This window comes from Physella acuta, unplaced genomic scaffold (assembly GCF_028476545.2).
Source record: "Physella acuta isolate Inbredline_101_S28 unplaced genomic scaffold, ASM2847654v3 ptg000379l, whole genome shotgun sequence".
NCBI classification, from domain to species: domain Eukaryota; kingdom Metazoa; phylum Mollusca; class Gastropoda; family Physidae; genus Physella; species Physella acuta.
The window spans coordinates 295,001-310,778 of record NW_026731898.1 but is presented as its reverse complement, the minus strand read 5'-3'; the positions used below and the strand labels follow the sequence as shown (position 1 = coordinate 310,778).

General features: G+C 36.9%; 2 protein-coding genes across 2 annotated transcripts in view; one reads left to right on the top strand and one right to left on the bottom strand.

The window, feature by feature from the left end:
- Nucleotides 1–686: 686 nt before the first annotated feature.
- Nucleotides 687–7,875, top strand: LOC131941982 (uncharacterized). Its single transcript, XM_059301621.1, has 4 exons — nt 687–1,870; nt 2,791–2,872; nt 3,642–3,777; nt 5,276–7,875. The coding sequence occupies exons 1-4, from the start codon at nt 687–689 to the stop codon at nt 7,786–7,788; spliced, it is 3,915 nt and encodes a 1,304-aa protein (XP_059157604.1). The 3' UTR covers nt 7,789–7,875.
- Nucleotides 7,876–9,004: 1,129 nt separating this feature from the next.
- Nucleotides 9,005–15,778, bottom strand: part of LOC131941990 (dolichyl-diphosphooligosaccharide--protein glycosyltransferase 48 kDa subunit-like) — a 7,711-nt gene continuing 937 nt past the window's right edge. Inside the window, exons 2-11 of the mRNA XM_059301633.1 lie at nt 12,462–12,572; nt 12,264–12,350; nt 12,017–12,120; nt 11,537–11,631; nt 11,275–11,368; nt 10,862–11,007; nt 10,578–10,725; nt 10,255–10,375; nt 9,500–9,606; nt 9,005–9,308 (exon numbers count right to left, since the gene is read on the bottom strand). Of these exons, the coding sequence (XP_059157616.1) occupies nt 9,153–9,308; nt 9,500–9,606; nt 10,255–10,375; nt 10,578–10,725; nt 10,862–11,007; nt 11,275–11,368; nt 11,537–11,631; nt 12,017–12,120; nt 12,264–12,350; nt 12,462–12,572 (1,169 nt within the window). The 3' untranslated portion in view covers nt 9,005–9,152. The remainder of the gene's footprint in view (nt 9,309–9,499; nt 9,607–10,254; nt 10,376–10,577; nt 10,726–10,861; nt 11,008–11,274; nt 11,369–11,536; nt 11,632–12,016; nt 12,121–12,263; nt 12,351–12,461; nt 12,573–15,778) is intronic.

Genomic DNA, 15,778 nt, shown 5'->3' with positions numbered 1-15,778 from the left:
TATCTTTTTATAAGACATAATTGTGTTGCTTAAAATGTTAAAGGAGATTTTAATTTTAAGCTAAGTTCCCTTTTCAAACCTAATGGTCCATGTGTCAAGTGAAGTAGAGTTAACCTGTTTCTGTAACCTTGGTGTAGTCAGCACTATGCTCAGCCGCCTTTACCCTCCTTAACGTGAGTTAGGTACCCATCAGAGCTGGGTGGACTCAGTAACGTTCTACTTATTTGAACCCGGATTCGAACTCGAGACTTATGGGTTAGTATTGTAGCGGTTATTTATAAAAAAAAAAAAATTATTCCATTATTTTATATTTTTTTTTGTTACTATCAAATGTGGTTAGTTTTTCTTTTTCTAATCTATTGTTTTTATTTTCAGTATCAAGAGACATTTGCAATTACCGCCTAGAATCTATGTGTACTTTGAGTTTTTTTAAGTATATGGACATAAATCCGACCATATGTTTTAAGTGATTACAAAGTGACGCTAAATAATGACCATGGCAATCATGCATCATATGCACGCCTAACACTCCTGGAATTTATCCATCAAACGGATTTCTGACTAAATGTGCCATAATGGAGACGAATAAACAAGTTCCAATATTGGAATAAATAAATAAAATAAAATTGTACATAGTTCTGTGTAAAATAAATACGGGTATTTTCTTGTAGCAAATAATGAACAAAATGGCTGAATTTTTTTGGCTTCCGGTTTGTGTTTTAGTCGTATGCGCGGCAGTGCCTTTAGACAAACGAGGCATCGTGGGAACTAACAAGACTCATTTATTAGGAAAAGAGGAACTACCAGTCGAACTTTTCAACATTCATAGCGATAAAAGTCAACTAGAGTATTTAGAAGCTTCATCGGCGCCATTTCTGAATTCAAGAAAAAATCGTGCGCATGGGCAAGACAACGAGAAGTTACCGGTCCAGTTTGCCGGAAGTTTGAAAAACTTTAGCGAGATGAGCAAGAGCACACGAAAACTACACAGTCATGTGCATACCGTTTTCCAGCAGTTTAAAAACAAGAGCGTTGATTTTCACTCCAAGTCGTTTATTTCTGAAATGAAAGCGTTTCTATCGGAAAAACAATATATGTATAGCGGTGTTTATCCCGTAGAAGGAGCGACCAAATCTAACTACCGTCTTTACGTGAAGGGGAAAAAATCTGGACACGTTGATATAGAGCGCGTGACGTCACCGAGAAAAATAAACAAACAAACTCCACAAAAACAATCGGGGAATTCCACCACAGTGGAGGCGGTGTCAGTAGAATCTTTGGGGGAGGTGGATAAATCTGAGGAAGTCGTGACGTCATGCCAACACGTGCTCGGCTACCACGACATCCGGTGGCTCTCCATGGTGGTCGACTGCCCTTCCGGTTGGCCGGACGATCACGTGAGCCGCCAGTGCGAGGCGTGGAAAGACCTGACCATGACGTCACTGGATATCGTCCCGCTGCTTCCGGTTCAAAACGAAACCGGAACGGTGTTCGCCAACGTCTTCTGCGCCATGTGCCACAAGGTCGAGGTTATCCTGCCCTGGACGACCAAGTTCATCTGCGAGACTTTACAAGCGTCCAGTTTCATTGCAGTCCAATCCCTGGCTAACATTTCCTTCCTCAACACCTTCTTGAAGTCCTCCCAATGCACCAAGGCCGTCGTGCCCTCGCTGCCGGAAGCGATCGCGCCGTGCAAGGTGCACTCCGCGGAGAAATTCTTCAGCACGCGCCGGTGCACCACGGCATCCTGCGACACCAGTACTTCGGATTTTCCCGTTTCTTTTAACGTCCTCATGAATTTTGATTTCACGGGCGACACACACCTGCTGTTTAGCGCCGCCCCCAAAGTGCTACAGGAGTACGTGCCTAGGTGAGTAGTCGTTGTACCTCGCTTGCATATATATATATATATATATATATATATATATATATATATATATATATATATATATATATTGTAAATTCTATTATGTAAAGTTCTATTTTGTTTTTGTTAAGATAGTCTACTTTGTGTGTGCGTTATTCTATTTCAGTACTTTTCTTTAGATATGACCTCTATTATATGTTCAGTAAATTATTCTATTGGCGATTTTCTTAATTCTATTTTAATTGTTTTAAGTTCTATTTTCAGAGTTTTAAATATTTTCGAAATTTTAAGTTCTATATTTCTATTTAAATTACTTATTTTGGTTTATAGTTCTGCTTTCTCTGTTTTAAATGATGTTTTCTGTTTACGGTTCTATTTTCCATTTTGTATTTTTTGTGTTCTAGCTCCTATGTTATTTTTCTATATTCTACTTTCCATTCTATTTTTTAGATTTCTTAAAAATGTTTTTTTTTTTATCTTTTATATTCCTTTTTCTGTTCTGTTTTAAATTTATTTTACTTTATTTTTCTATGTTCTACTTTCACTGTTTTAATTTCTATGTTCTACATTCAATGTTCTATTTTCTATGATCTACTTTCAATGTATGTTCTACTCTCAATGTTCTACTTTCTATGTTCAAATTTCTATGTTCTACTTTCTATGTTCTACTTTCAATGTTCTACTTTCTATGTTCTACTTTCTATGTTCAACTTTCTATGTTCTACTTTCTATGTTCCATTTTCTATGTTCTACTTTCAATGTTGTACTTTCTATGTTCTATGTTCTATGTTCTACTTTCTATGTTCTACCTTCTACTTTCTATGTTCTACTTTCAATGTTCTACTTTCTATGTTCTACTTTCTATGTTCTACTTTCTACTTTCTATGTTCTACTTTCTACTTTCTATGTTCCATATTCTGCAGATGTCGAGAATGGGAGACCTATGACCTCTACAGTCAGACCTGTCGTCCCATCAGTAGCAAGACCTTCACCTCACCAACAGAGGTAAGACCTAATCTAAACACTTCCTAATCACTTACTTTGCGCAATCAATAAGCGATTATATTAGTAGTTGCAGTCTTGAAAATTTGAATACAATTAGACAGAAATGATTAAAACTCGAGTTGCTAAATAGATCACAACAATCACCCACTCAATGAAAAGACAAACAAATGGACAGCTTGACATATGAAAACTTGTAAAAATAACACTCAAAGAAAACATAAAGGAATGTAAAATACCTCATACTAAATAAAATAAATGTTTATAACATATAGACCTACATAGATCTGATTTAACCCGTGATCTTTATTTTTTTTAAAAACTGATCTATATTTACATAAAACCCCCGATCTATATTCAAATAATATGGGAGAGTGGCCTAGCGGTAGAGCTCTAGACTGCAAGCCCGAAACTCTCGAGTTCGAATCCGAGTTCAAGTCAATAGAATATCCCTGCGTTTACCCAGCTCTGATGAGTACCTAACTCACTACCTAACTGGGCATAGTACTGACCACACTATCCCTTCATGTGCCGAGGTCTCTGAAGCAGATGAACTCTACTTCATCCACCCCATGTGTCGAGAAAACGGGAAAATATGATCATATTAAAAAATATTCCGAATGTAAAATGTATTGAAAAGTAAACAAACATTTTACTGGAGCAAATACAAACCATCATAACAATTGTGCAACGAACGTCTAAAAGACAACAGTAGTTAAATACTTGGATTAAATAGAATTACACGGATTATTGTTCATTTTACTTTCTCTAGAACATCCACACAATCGAACAGCTAAGAAATGTCGGCCAGACGGCTTTAGTATCTCTACAGCTAAACATCAACTTTGGAGACTATTTGTACCTGCTGTTTCAAGACATGGACAGCATCTTAGAGAAGCAGGTGGCAGGTGAGAACAGGTGTCAGGTGTTTTGTTGTAAACAGGTGTTAGGTGTTTTGTTGTGAACAGTAGGGTTCAGGTGTTTTGGTTATGGACAGGTGGGTTCAGGTCAAAGATAATGTAATATTTAGTTTAACAGTTTATTAACCATAAGTGTAGTGTTTTGCTAACAAAAATGTACGAATAAAATCGCTTAGTTTAGGTAGAGAACCACTCAGGTGTAATGTTTAGTGTTAGAAACAGGGAGCCATAGGAATATGTGTAATGTTTTTGGTCAAAAGCAGGCGGCATAATGTTGTGTTTAGGTAAACTTAAGTGTACTGTTTTGTTAAATAAAAAATTTGGAATGAATTTGCTTAGCTTAGATAGAGAAATAAGAGGTGGGGTCTTTGTTATGCACGTTAAAAATGTGATTTCGGACAGAGTCTCTTACAGGCATCTCTTCGTGTGGGGGGGGGGGGGGGGGGGGGCAAAAGTCTACCGCCCCCCCCCCCCCCCGAACGAATGGAATTTATATAGAAAACATACATTTACCAGTGTCCGCTCCCTCGGAAAATGTCCGCCGCCCCCAGCTCCCCGAAAATATCAAGTGCCCCCACGGAGAAACAAGTTAATAAAAAGTCTAGTGACAATTTAAGCGCAATTTCCTTAATTAATTTTTTGTGACCAAACGAAAGGATATTTTTGAAAACTTTCTTCGGTAATATTGTTCTAAATTATGGCAGGAATCGATTGGTAAATGTTTCAAGTCGCTAAGTGGTCTGGTTGCCGAGATATGGGCCAAAAACTGCATTTTTTCGAGGTATTTTGGCTTTTCCGGGAAATCCAGGAAGGAGTTCCGGGAATGTTTTTGGCCCACAATCATCCTCGGAACTTGCTTAATATATTTGCTTTTGGAACTAGTCCTCGATATTGCTTCGTTGAGGAGGAGATACGACTTAAAGCTGCGGACACACATCCATCCATCCATCCATCCATCCATCCATCCATCCATCCATCCGTCCGTCCCTCCGTCCGTCCGTCCGTCCGTCCGTCCGTCCGTCCGTCCATCCATCCATCCATCCATCCATCCATCCATCCATCTATCCATCCATCCATCCATCCATCCAGAAATAACGAATTAATAATCGCAATTGTCAGTATTGAAATTGCGCTAAAAAGTCTGGAAGTAACACTGATTTCGGAGTGTAAGTGTTCGAAAAAAAGCTTATATAATTGCTTAAATCATATCTGCATACCAAATTTGATTTACGATCCGTGTTTCTTTCAGGCATCTCTTCGAGGTACTGCCCCAGCCACAAACGAAATAGATTTTATATAGAAAATATATAGAAAATATATACTTTTATTAGTGTCAATATCGTTCCCCCCCTGGAGAATGTTGTTCGCCCCCCACCCAAATGTTTCAAGGGCCCCCTCCCCCCAGGAGGAAAAATCTGAAAAAAACACTGGTTGCGACTGAATAGAAACGTAAATTTAAATTAACATTTTAAATTTCAATTTGCAGACAATCTGAACATCAGCGTTGACCGCATCAAGGACGTCAACGTGACCTTCGAAGTCGGGTCATCCAACGACCTTCAACTCAAGGTCACGACCTTGACAGACGAGCAGTACGACCAGCTGTTCCCGCCCTTGGTCGACGAGCAGGGGGCGACGACTCATCCGCCGCCAGACCCGATAACTCGTCCACCCAAGGGATATAACCGAGTAAATTCTCTCAAAAACGGGGCTGTTCCTAACATTGGTGATAAAAGCTCAACGAAAGATAAAGATTCGAATAGGACTGTTAACAAACAACATGCGTCTAACAACGCTGATAATAAAACACCCGGCAATAATAGAGATAACCATGAACCCAAAGTGGACCTTGTCTTCATGTTGAAAAACATCACCGCTCAGCTTCGCGCCATTGATGAGGACATTAAAAAATACAACAACAGCCAGCTCACGCCTCAAACTATAGGCGCCATCAAAGCGCTTAGGTACGCTTTCAGACGACAGAAAACGCTAATGAAATACCTACAGTTTGCCTACAAAGGTGATTTCAATTCAACGGGGCGCTACGGGCTTAAAAGTTTCCGAAAAATGTATCATAAACCTCCGCGTCAGCAGAACGTGACGCATCTTTTAAACGGATTGGACGCTGCTTACGTCACAGAAAACGGTACGACTTTTTTGTACGTCACAGAGCCAGTCAACAACAGAAGTGACCGGATTATGATCCAGGCGCATGACCTTGCGACCGCCGCCCTCATGACCGGGGTCGAGGTCGTGAACTACTTGTTGAACCAGAGCTTGACCATGCGCGTGAAGTTCGTGCTCGTCCCGCCCCACGACTCGCACGAGCTGGGTACTCACACCCTCCTGCAGAAAATCAACGAGATGATTGATGACAAGACCTTCTCGATCAAGGTCAACGGAAACAACATTGACGTCATCAGCGGAAACGACACGAACGATCCGGTGGCGGATGCGTCGAGTTTCTGCCGCTGGGGGATCGAGTACATGGTGTACGACGACGACTTCACCATGTTAGAGACCAACAACACCACCATGTTGTACATCAACAAAACAAACTCCTACATCGGCGTCGGGTTGTTCGACCTCTTCATCATGCTCACCGGAAGTCAAAACTCGGAGCAGACGAATTTAACGGATTTATCCAAATACGCATTCGTCTGCTTCATGCCACGAATCGTGAATTCAAATTGCTCAAGGATTGAAATAGATCGAAGCGAATATACAATCGAACTAACGAATCGATCGATTATCTTTGAAGAGAAAATGTACGACGTGTTTTCTTATGTGGTGGTGAATGAAACAACTGGGAAAATCGCAATATGCGTTCCGGAGTCGTTTGCAAACCAGCAGACGTTTCTACCGCGGACGGTTACAGTGTACGGCGGGTGTAGTCACGACTTTGATAAGGCTTTAGAGGCGGAGGGATATCTAACAATGGTGCTGGGCCGTCTTTCGATTTTCTGCCTCGCTTGTGTTTTAGTGACGTACTGCCTGTTCCCGAAGTTACGTAACCTTCCAGGGGTCAACACCATGAACTTGACCTTAGCTCTCCTAGCCGCGGAGATTATTTTCGCAGAAGGTATCGCCGTGAAGACGGATTGGCTATGCTCGGCTGTGGCCGTTAGCCTGCATTACTTTTTCTTAGCGGCTCATTTTTGGATGAACGTGACGAGCTATGACGTTTACAAAACATTCGCAAACAGGATGTACATCACGCTTGTGCGAGACAAGCAACGTTACGTGCCTCGCTACGCCATCTTCGCCTGGGGATTCCCGTTTGTTATTGTGTCTGTCTGCGTGTTTCTCGAGTTCTCTAATTTACTTGATGACGTGTCTATAGGGTACGGCAGCGTTCGGGAAAAGCAGAAAAACCTCAGTGATTTTGAGTACGTCGATACAGAATTCGGCACCTACCCGATCAAATCTATTCTAAACATGACAGGAGACATGAAAGTAGGTCAGTCACAAAATGGCGTCTGTTGGATCAACCAGCCCTTAGCGGCATTCCTGGCTTTCGGAGCCCCCATCCTTATTATATTCTTCACAAATTCGATATTTTTTGCTAAAACAATACTAGGTATCTCGCGAATTTCTCGCATGACCAAACGGAGCCTCAGCTCCCGCCATTCTAATTCCTCTGCGCAGAAGCTTTCTGCGCGCTCTGACGTCATGCTTTATCTGCGCATGTCCACGGTGATGGGTTTCACTTGGATATTCGGCCTTAGTTCGTCCATCGTCAGTTCTTTCGCCAAGCCAGTGACGTATGAACTATGCGTGGTAACTCATATACTGGCTATATTGTTCACAATTTTCAACGCTTCACAAGGGGCGTTTATTTTCTTTGCTTTTGTCTTCAATCGAAGAGTTTTCGCCCTTTACTGTGGGTTGTTCTTCAGAATCAAACGATTTATACTTCGTGAAGATCCGAGTGAAAGGCTATCTTCTGTATCCACTGTGGGTTCAAGAAACAATCTGTACGCCTATAATAACCGATAACTCTTGCAACCAGTTGTAACCTAATCAAATACACGGTTATCGCCCTTAGACCACTTTCAAAATAAACAAGTTTTGGTGCTGTGATTTTCTGCAGGAAAAAATGCAACCAAAAAGAAAAAAGTCTCGGAGTTGACATTCCAAAATCTGAGTGAAATGGCATTTAAGTTGTGTTGACAAGAGAAAAAATTCCACTGATATAGCACAACTTCTGTACTTTATAATGAGAAACTGTTAAATATGTAATTTGAATGTTTTCCTAAGGTTAAGGTTTTCATCATCATTGAATGTTCAAAATATTAATTACTCTTTCGTTGTATTATCTTACCCTCCAATAAAAAAAAGATCCATGTACAGTAACATTCTAATAGCATCAGAAATAACCCATGTATACATTGGGGGGGGGGGGGGTGAACTATCAATTATTCACCCCACTCCCTCACCATTTATATATAATCATGATAGCGAAAACCATCCCTCCCCCTCCGGGAAGGTTGGGTAAGCTTTTTATTATCACTGTCATTTAACAGTTTTTAAGTTTGTGTCAAACTATTGATATAGAAAAATATTTAAGTCTCTATGTAAAGCAGTCTATTCCTTTAAGTTACCTTAGTAATGTAGCTCAGAATAAGCTTTTTATTTCTACCCTGATCTGCCTCCCATAATTTCTCAGATAGGTTTAATGCATTATTCATTGCAGTTTTAAGGGAATATGTAGGCCTACTTTAAACAAAGATAGAAACTGAAGTGCTTTAAAAATAGGTAATTAATAAATTACTAAGCCCCTTTACTGAAAAATAAACAGTAGGCTTAAAATTAATATAATATTTTACTTAACATTTCTTTGAGTGGAGTTTGTTTCTGTTACCCAAGCAGAAGAAGAGATAGTATGGCCATCTGTCTTTACTTTCCCTAATGTGAGTCAGGTACCCATTACAGCTGGATGAACTCAAGGAAGTCCTACTGATTAGAACAAGACTTTACATGTGTAGCAGTTGTATGCTCTACCATCCAACAAAGTACATGGTGAGATAATAGTTTCATAAACTATCAGTAAGTGTTACTCTATATATTGAGTCCGATCACCATTCATTGATTGAGGTAGGCTACTCAATGGATAATACGACTTATTTCAAACTTATTTATTATCTAAGAAAGGTAAAGCTGTAAAAGCCATAAAGCAGACAAGTAGATTTAAAATGAAAACAGAAGATTGTACAATTTAAGAAATATTTAATAAAACAGAAACAAATGGATTTAGTTTTCAGTAATTAATGGTCTTTATATAAATAATTGTGGACAACATTCATGTATTTAAAAAAATAAAATCTAACATAAAACACTAAAAATGTTTCTGGTCCCTACGTCTATTCCTTCTTGTCTTTAATTTCGTCCTTGTAATGTAAAAAGACAAGGCTGAGCAAGAAGACGCCCACCATCATTGAAAATGCACTGGCGTAGTAGGGGTAAGCTGAAAGTATAAACCTCTCATACTGTGTGTGCTCTAATGGTCGCACAGACACCTGAAATTAAACAATCACATTTTTGAAAATATATAACGACAACTATGCTCGTCTGATAATAAACAAATCTAATAAAACCATAGCAATATAGTATTTAAATTCTTTTATTAATGATTTTAGTCAGTGCCAAGTCTAAGAGGCTTGGAAGAAAAAAGTACTTTATCAAGACAATATTATACAACAACACAAACCTGTGTAGCACTGTAGAGCCGGGTGTACCCCACCCTGTTGTAGTCTACCTTGAACTGGTACACACCATAGACATCAGGCAGCTTGAAGTTGGTGCTAAAGATTCCACCTAGTTACAAAAGAAGATGTGCAACAAATGGTTACAAAAAAAATGAAAAAAAAAAACCCTACAATTTTTCAAACAATACAAAACAAAGTAACCTTCCACCTTATTCATTTTGAGCTAGTAAAAATACAGGAAGTGGTTTAGATTTTAGTTTCTTAATACATTTTTTATTATTAATTTCTCATTATTTATTTACACAATCACACATGCACAAAAAGAATTTTTCTAAAAATGAAAATGTTTTTCTCTGTGTTTGAAAATGTTTACACCCAAAATTACCCAAGAGACTGTCTGTTTACTTATGGCATAAACCATTGAACATTAGGTGCTTAAAAACAAACTAAATAAAGACGATTAACAAGAGTATTAAGAGACAATATAGGAATGGCATGGACTACAATGGAGCTATAGATTGCTAAGCTAAACATCACAAGTTGGATCCCAAACTCTAGTCTTTGGGACACCCTTCAGCCCATCAAGCTTTTATGGGTACCTGAAAAGGCAGCTGGGCAGTGTTGAGGTAATTTTAAAACAAATTAACTGATGAACATGACACTTTGCAGCTAAACCCATAGTATTGAATCACAAAAACAAAAACGATTTAAAAATTAGTTATAAGATACAATGATAAGAATATAAATGTGTACAAACTTTTGGGTTTCAGGGTTGTGCGAACAAATGGATCAATGCGAACAAACTCAAGTTGAACATCATCAGCCTTGAATGGCTCCCACTTGCCATTGTTCAGTTCTTCAATCACAATGGAATATTCCTAATAGGGAAGTTGCAAGAAAACTCATTATCATAGTCAAATGAATTTTATAACTAACATAAAGTTAGAAATAAAATAATAATTCTACTCTTAAACAGAAGAGTAAAAAGTGCACAAATGGCTTTTAATTACTGAACTAGTGAGTAAAATGAACATTTTTTTCTACACTAACCAAACTGCTGTATAATAAAAGTACACTAACCACTTGCTGCATGACAGTGTAGGACTGGGGTGGTGTTTTCTCTCCCTCTAGGTGGTGAGCAACTTTACCAACTCTAAGAACACCCTTGTCCTTGAAGGCCCAACGTGCAAGGTTAAGAGCTAAAGCCTCATTCCCAGACTTCTCAAACCTGTTGATTATTTTTATTTAGGAATTCACTAAATAATTTACAAAAGTGAACAGACTGGAGCTAAGTTTATAAAAAAAACCACATAACCTACTAAATGACCTGCCTCTACACAAGTAATGTCTGCTACTACACTTACTTCTTGCCCCCACTGGACTTCTGAACACTAGCCTGGAAGAACTCATCACTGAAGAAGTCCAGGGAACCAACAAAGACAACTCTGGCATTGTTGCGAGCTTGAAGAGCAGCTACCAGCAGTGTGCTACTGCCTACAGCCATAGGGAACTGATAATGAAGATTTTTTCAAAATGTTTATAGTCAGTTAATAGTAATTAGAAATCCATATTCAAGCAATATTCATTGAAGTAGTCTATGTAAGATTTTAAATTGTCATGATATAAAGGCTATTAGTTTATTTTTAATAAATAACTAAGTAACAGTAACTTATGACTTAATTACTTGAGCAAAAAATTGCTAGCACTACCAATACAAATACAGCTCAATGAGACAAGAGATTATTATGAGAGAAAAAACAAAATATGAGATGCTTACCTCATCAATTTTCTCATTGGGTTTGTAAGAGTAAGCTGTTGAGGAAGCTCTCAGTAAACTCAATACCAGAGGATTGTCAGGGTCACTCACCATCCTAAAATAGAAAGCAATCACTGGTTTAAAAAGTAAACTTTTGTCTATTTAATAACGTAATGAATGTCTTTTTAAACATTTTTTTTTTAAAACATGATTAATTTTTAAGTTTATACTTTTTAAATGTATCTAACTGCAGCTACCCTTATTATTGTTCTGAAAAACTTACCCTACACCTCTAAACAAGAAAGGAGATGTGTTCTTTTCTCCAACAATCATAGGAGCTTTCATCAGGTTCTCAGGGTCAGCTACAATCAGTGTGTGCTGCAAATTAAAATTAAACAAAACTTAGATGAACTCCTGTGGTTACATACAGTTATTATATTAGAACAGAATTGTAAATTAAACACTTTTAAACCACGCATGCCTGAATTTACATATAGATTCTGTGTTATAATTATTAGAACATAATAATTTCAACAGCTCTAAAATAAATATATCTTTTGCTAAGCTGTTAAACTGACTTAGCATTAACAGAAATTTATATTTATTAACGTTATATATTCTTTCATATGTAAATATACCTTTTTATTATTAAATTTATTTTTAATTTAAGTTTAGAAACAAAAATAGTGATGATAGAGCAATTTTTAATTTTTGTTTTCTCAAACTGTTATATTTGATAAAGGATAGACACCACTATCCTTACCTTCCCACCATCATTAACATCATAGTTCAGGTGATCAATGACCGCACTGTTTTCTTCATCAAATTCAACACCACACTCAGTGGCCAATTCTCTCACAGGATCGCCTAAACAAGTGCAAAAAAAAAAAAAAAAACGTTATGTTACGGCCAGTTTACAGGTCGGGAATTATCAAATACATAAAAGAACATAAATAATTGCTCATTACATATTTTCAATTGTGACATTAAAATGAAATGTAAAATTTTACCAATGGAAGAGCTAGCAGCAATAAGGACATTTCCACCACCATCAATGAAGTTGGTTATGGCTGACACATCGATAGATCCCCCAAACTCTAAAAATTTGAAAGAGAAAAGTGACACGTTATAACTAAGCAATAGAAATGAATACATTAGTACTTGAAGTTGGTCCAAATTATATCCTGCCATATGAAGATTTTACATACCTTCAACAGATGGTGAAAACAGGACAAGATTGTCATACAGAAACTCTCCATATTTTACCAGAGCTAGTCCAGCATCATCAGCAGTTTTGAAGGACAAATCAAAGCCAAGATCTGTTTACAAATAAACAATAAAGGATGAAGTATAATACACATATATATAATGATAAAGCTTATCATATTAATATTAAATACTATAATAAAAATGATAGAATATACAGGGTTCATGCTCAAAAGTTCAAATAAAATTCCAGGAGTTTTCCAGGACTTTTCCAGGAGTTTAAAAAAAAATTCAAGGAGATTTTAAAAACAAAAAAGAAACCCAATTTGTACATTTAAAAAAAAGGAAATAATAATACATTTAATTAGCTAAGCCAATGCAAAAATTTAATTTCAGTAAAAGTAAAACAATATATTAGTTATACACATATACACGAACCCTGAATATAAAATATGCAGGTATATAAAGTATATAGCTGGTGCTGTTTGGCTGGGGGGTGGGTGGGGGAGAAGGGGGAGGGGATAAAGGTTATGGTACAGTTCATGCTATGACTTATTATACGGGGTGGGGGGGGGGGGGAAGAGATTTGCGTAATTTTTAAGAGCAGACACAAGTTTCTCAGCACAAGTATAAGCACAAATCATAAGTTACAATCTTTGGTTTCATTTTCAAAATTGTGTACGGACCCGGGTTCTAGGATATAAATTTAGTCATCTTTTTTAAATACTATTTTTGCAATCCTTTTTACCATTTTTTAAATTAATTTCACTGGGCCTAGACTAGCAGCAAGCTAGATCTAATTAATGGACGCGAGTGAGAAAGTATTAGAGAAGCCCATTAAATAATTTAAAAATCATGCACGGCGTAGTTACAATTAATATGGTTATAAAATCCTGTCTGCATGGTTTTTTTGGACTTAACTAAAGATTAGATGTAGGCCTATTTGATGTTTTTAATATTTTCGGTAACTAGGGGCCTAAATAAAAAAAAAAAAATTAGCCTAGGTTTTCACATGAAATGGCGACATAAACAATGGCATCCTGCTATTCAATAGGCTGCCATAAATTTTATTGTACACATTGTAAGTGAAAAGAATGAAAACCAGGTCATGGGGTTTAAATTTGAATTGTTAGGCCTATTTAAAAACTTCGTCTGCAAAGTTTTGTGAACAAATAGTTATCGATCACTGAGTTCCTGTACAGCCAATCAATATTTGTCTTACGAATGTGAAACATCCGGTAACTTTATGTACTAATGTAGCTTTAAACTCAACAAATTATTTTCAAGTTCTCTGGATTTGCAACTTTTATAGCATTGATTCTAAAAATATAAAATTTCTGAATTAATTTTGGGTGTTGGGAGATTGCGAGACGCGAAAAGCGAAATGGCGAGGCGGGAAAATGCGAGACATACCTGCGGAATTAAGGGTAAATAGCGAGACACTTTTTGCGAAAAAAAAAGTTTTTTCATGCTTTTTTCATCTTTATTTAAATTATTTTTTTTGTTTTAAAATAAACAAGCATTTAGCCATACCCTTTAACACGAATGGTGTATGTTGTTATTTTTTATCTAGATTTTATTATATAGATAGATAGATACTAAGAAGATAGATAGATCTACATCTAGATCTATCTATTTAAAAATCCTAACATCGTTAGCGAGAGGAAAATCCCGTCTCAGTCGGCATTAATTTTTAAAATCTAGCCCGCTCATGTTTATACAAAAGTGAGATGTGTCATTGTCAACTGGTATAATCTTGTCAGCAGGAGAGATATTCTGCAACATGTATTCATGGATTGTTGTACTTGCAAAAAGTGTTCTAAAAAGTGTAATTTATTTTTTAATTAAGTAATTTTAATTACAAACAAAATCTTCTGAAACAGTCCTAGCACTACTCAAACACACCTCGTGACACCATCTTTCACACATAGTACATCTAACCCAGTTCATTAGACTCCCATTTATAAGTTTTTCTTTTGCTACTTCTTCCAATCCGCATTCACAACATGTCACATTCTCGTCTCATCACAGTTGACCTCCCCGTTCATCCCACACACGACACTGGCGGCGGCTATAATACAAAATTTCTATGCAATAACAAGCAAAGCCTCCTCCAGACTTAGCGTATTTTTAAAACAATGTTTATTTTTTTTCAGAAAAAATGAACTGAAATTGAACGGGATAGGCTACAGAACATATAGGGCCTATATTTATAGAAAATGCTATTTTCTTTAGGCCTACTAAATACATTTTTTTTGGGGGTAGTCGTAAGGAGGATGAAATTTTACACGTTTTGCCTGGAAACGATACCCATAGTAAACCATAACACAAGCATTTTATTGGGAAGAGTTATCTCCCCTACTATTTTTTTTCTATTGTTATAAATTAGATTATTTTTGCCATTTAAAATCAAATACACACTGAAACACAAAACTAAACACATAAAATATTAATAGTACAAGATTATTTATTCAACTGAGCTGAAAAAAACAGCAAAATATGACTTAGTCGGATGGAGGAAAGACCTGTCGTTTGGAGGCAAAACCGGGAAAACTTTAGTCGGGTCCAGGACGACTGGGTCGTCTGTTTCGGGGGCATATATTTAAAAGTTATATTGCGAATGGAAAAAAGGGAATACATATTTTTATTCTTCTTTGGATGGAGAGTATTTCTATGCTTTGGTTTTCATTCTATGTCAAATAGATCTAGAGTAAAGTTCCGCGTGTGGTCACACATAGCAAAAAATTCCGAACTTCCGATTTTCATCGGGCGCTATTTTGTAACCGTTTCACACAGAAACAAACCGAAAGTACTTTATTACTCCACTGCCATTCTACTCTAAAATGCATGAGTTATTTTGTATTCATACGCATAGTATTTGAGATATTCATGTTTTAGTGACGAACCTCCTTGTGATCTACTTTTCCCCCCTTTTCTTTTGCCTGTGGTCACCTGTCCCTGCTTGTGATCACTAGCGTATTTTTTTACGTTTTGATACAATTTTAATAATTTTACTCATTTAAACGTATTGATGATTGTATAATTAACTAATAGATTTGCAAAACCAAATAATAACACGTTAATTAAATTTATTAACTACAAATTACGGATGACCCAGTGATGACTCAAGGGACGCAACTATATAATCATAACAAAGGGACGTAACAATCACTAACAAGACAAAACGTAACATTTGCTTCGATTGGATTGTATGTAGAGACACAAACTAGATTTAGAAGAAGTAGATGATTAAAATAATTTAAAACAACAGAAAAAAATAGAAATTATACAGGTTCTAGACTTAGCTTGAAATATAGAG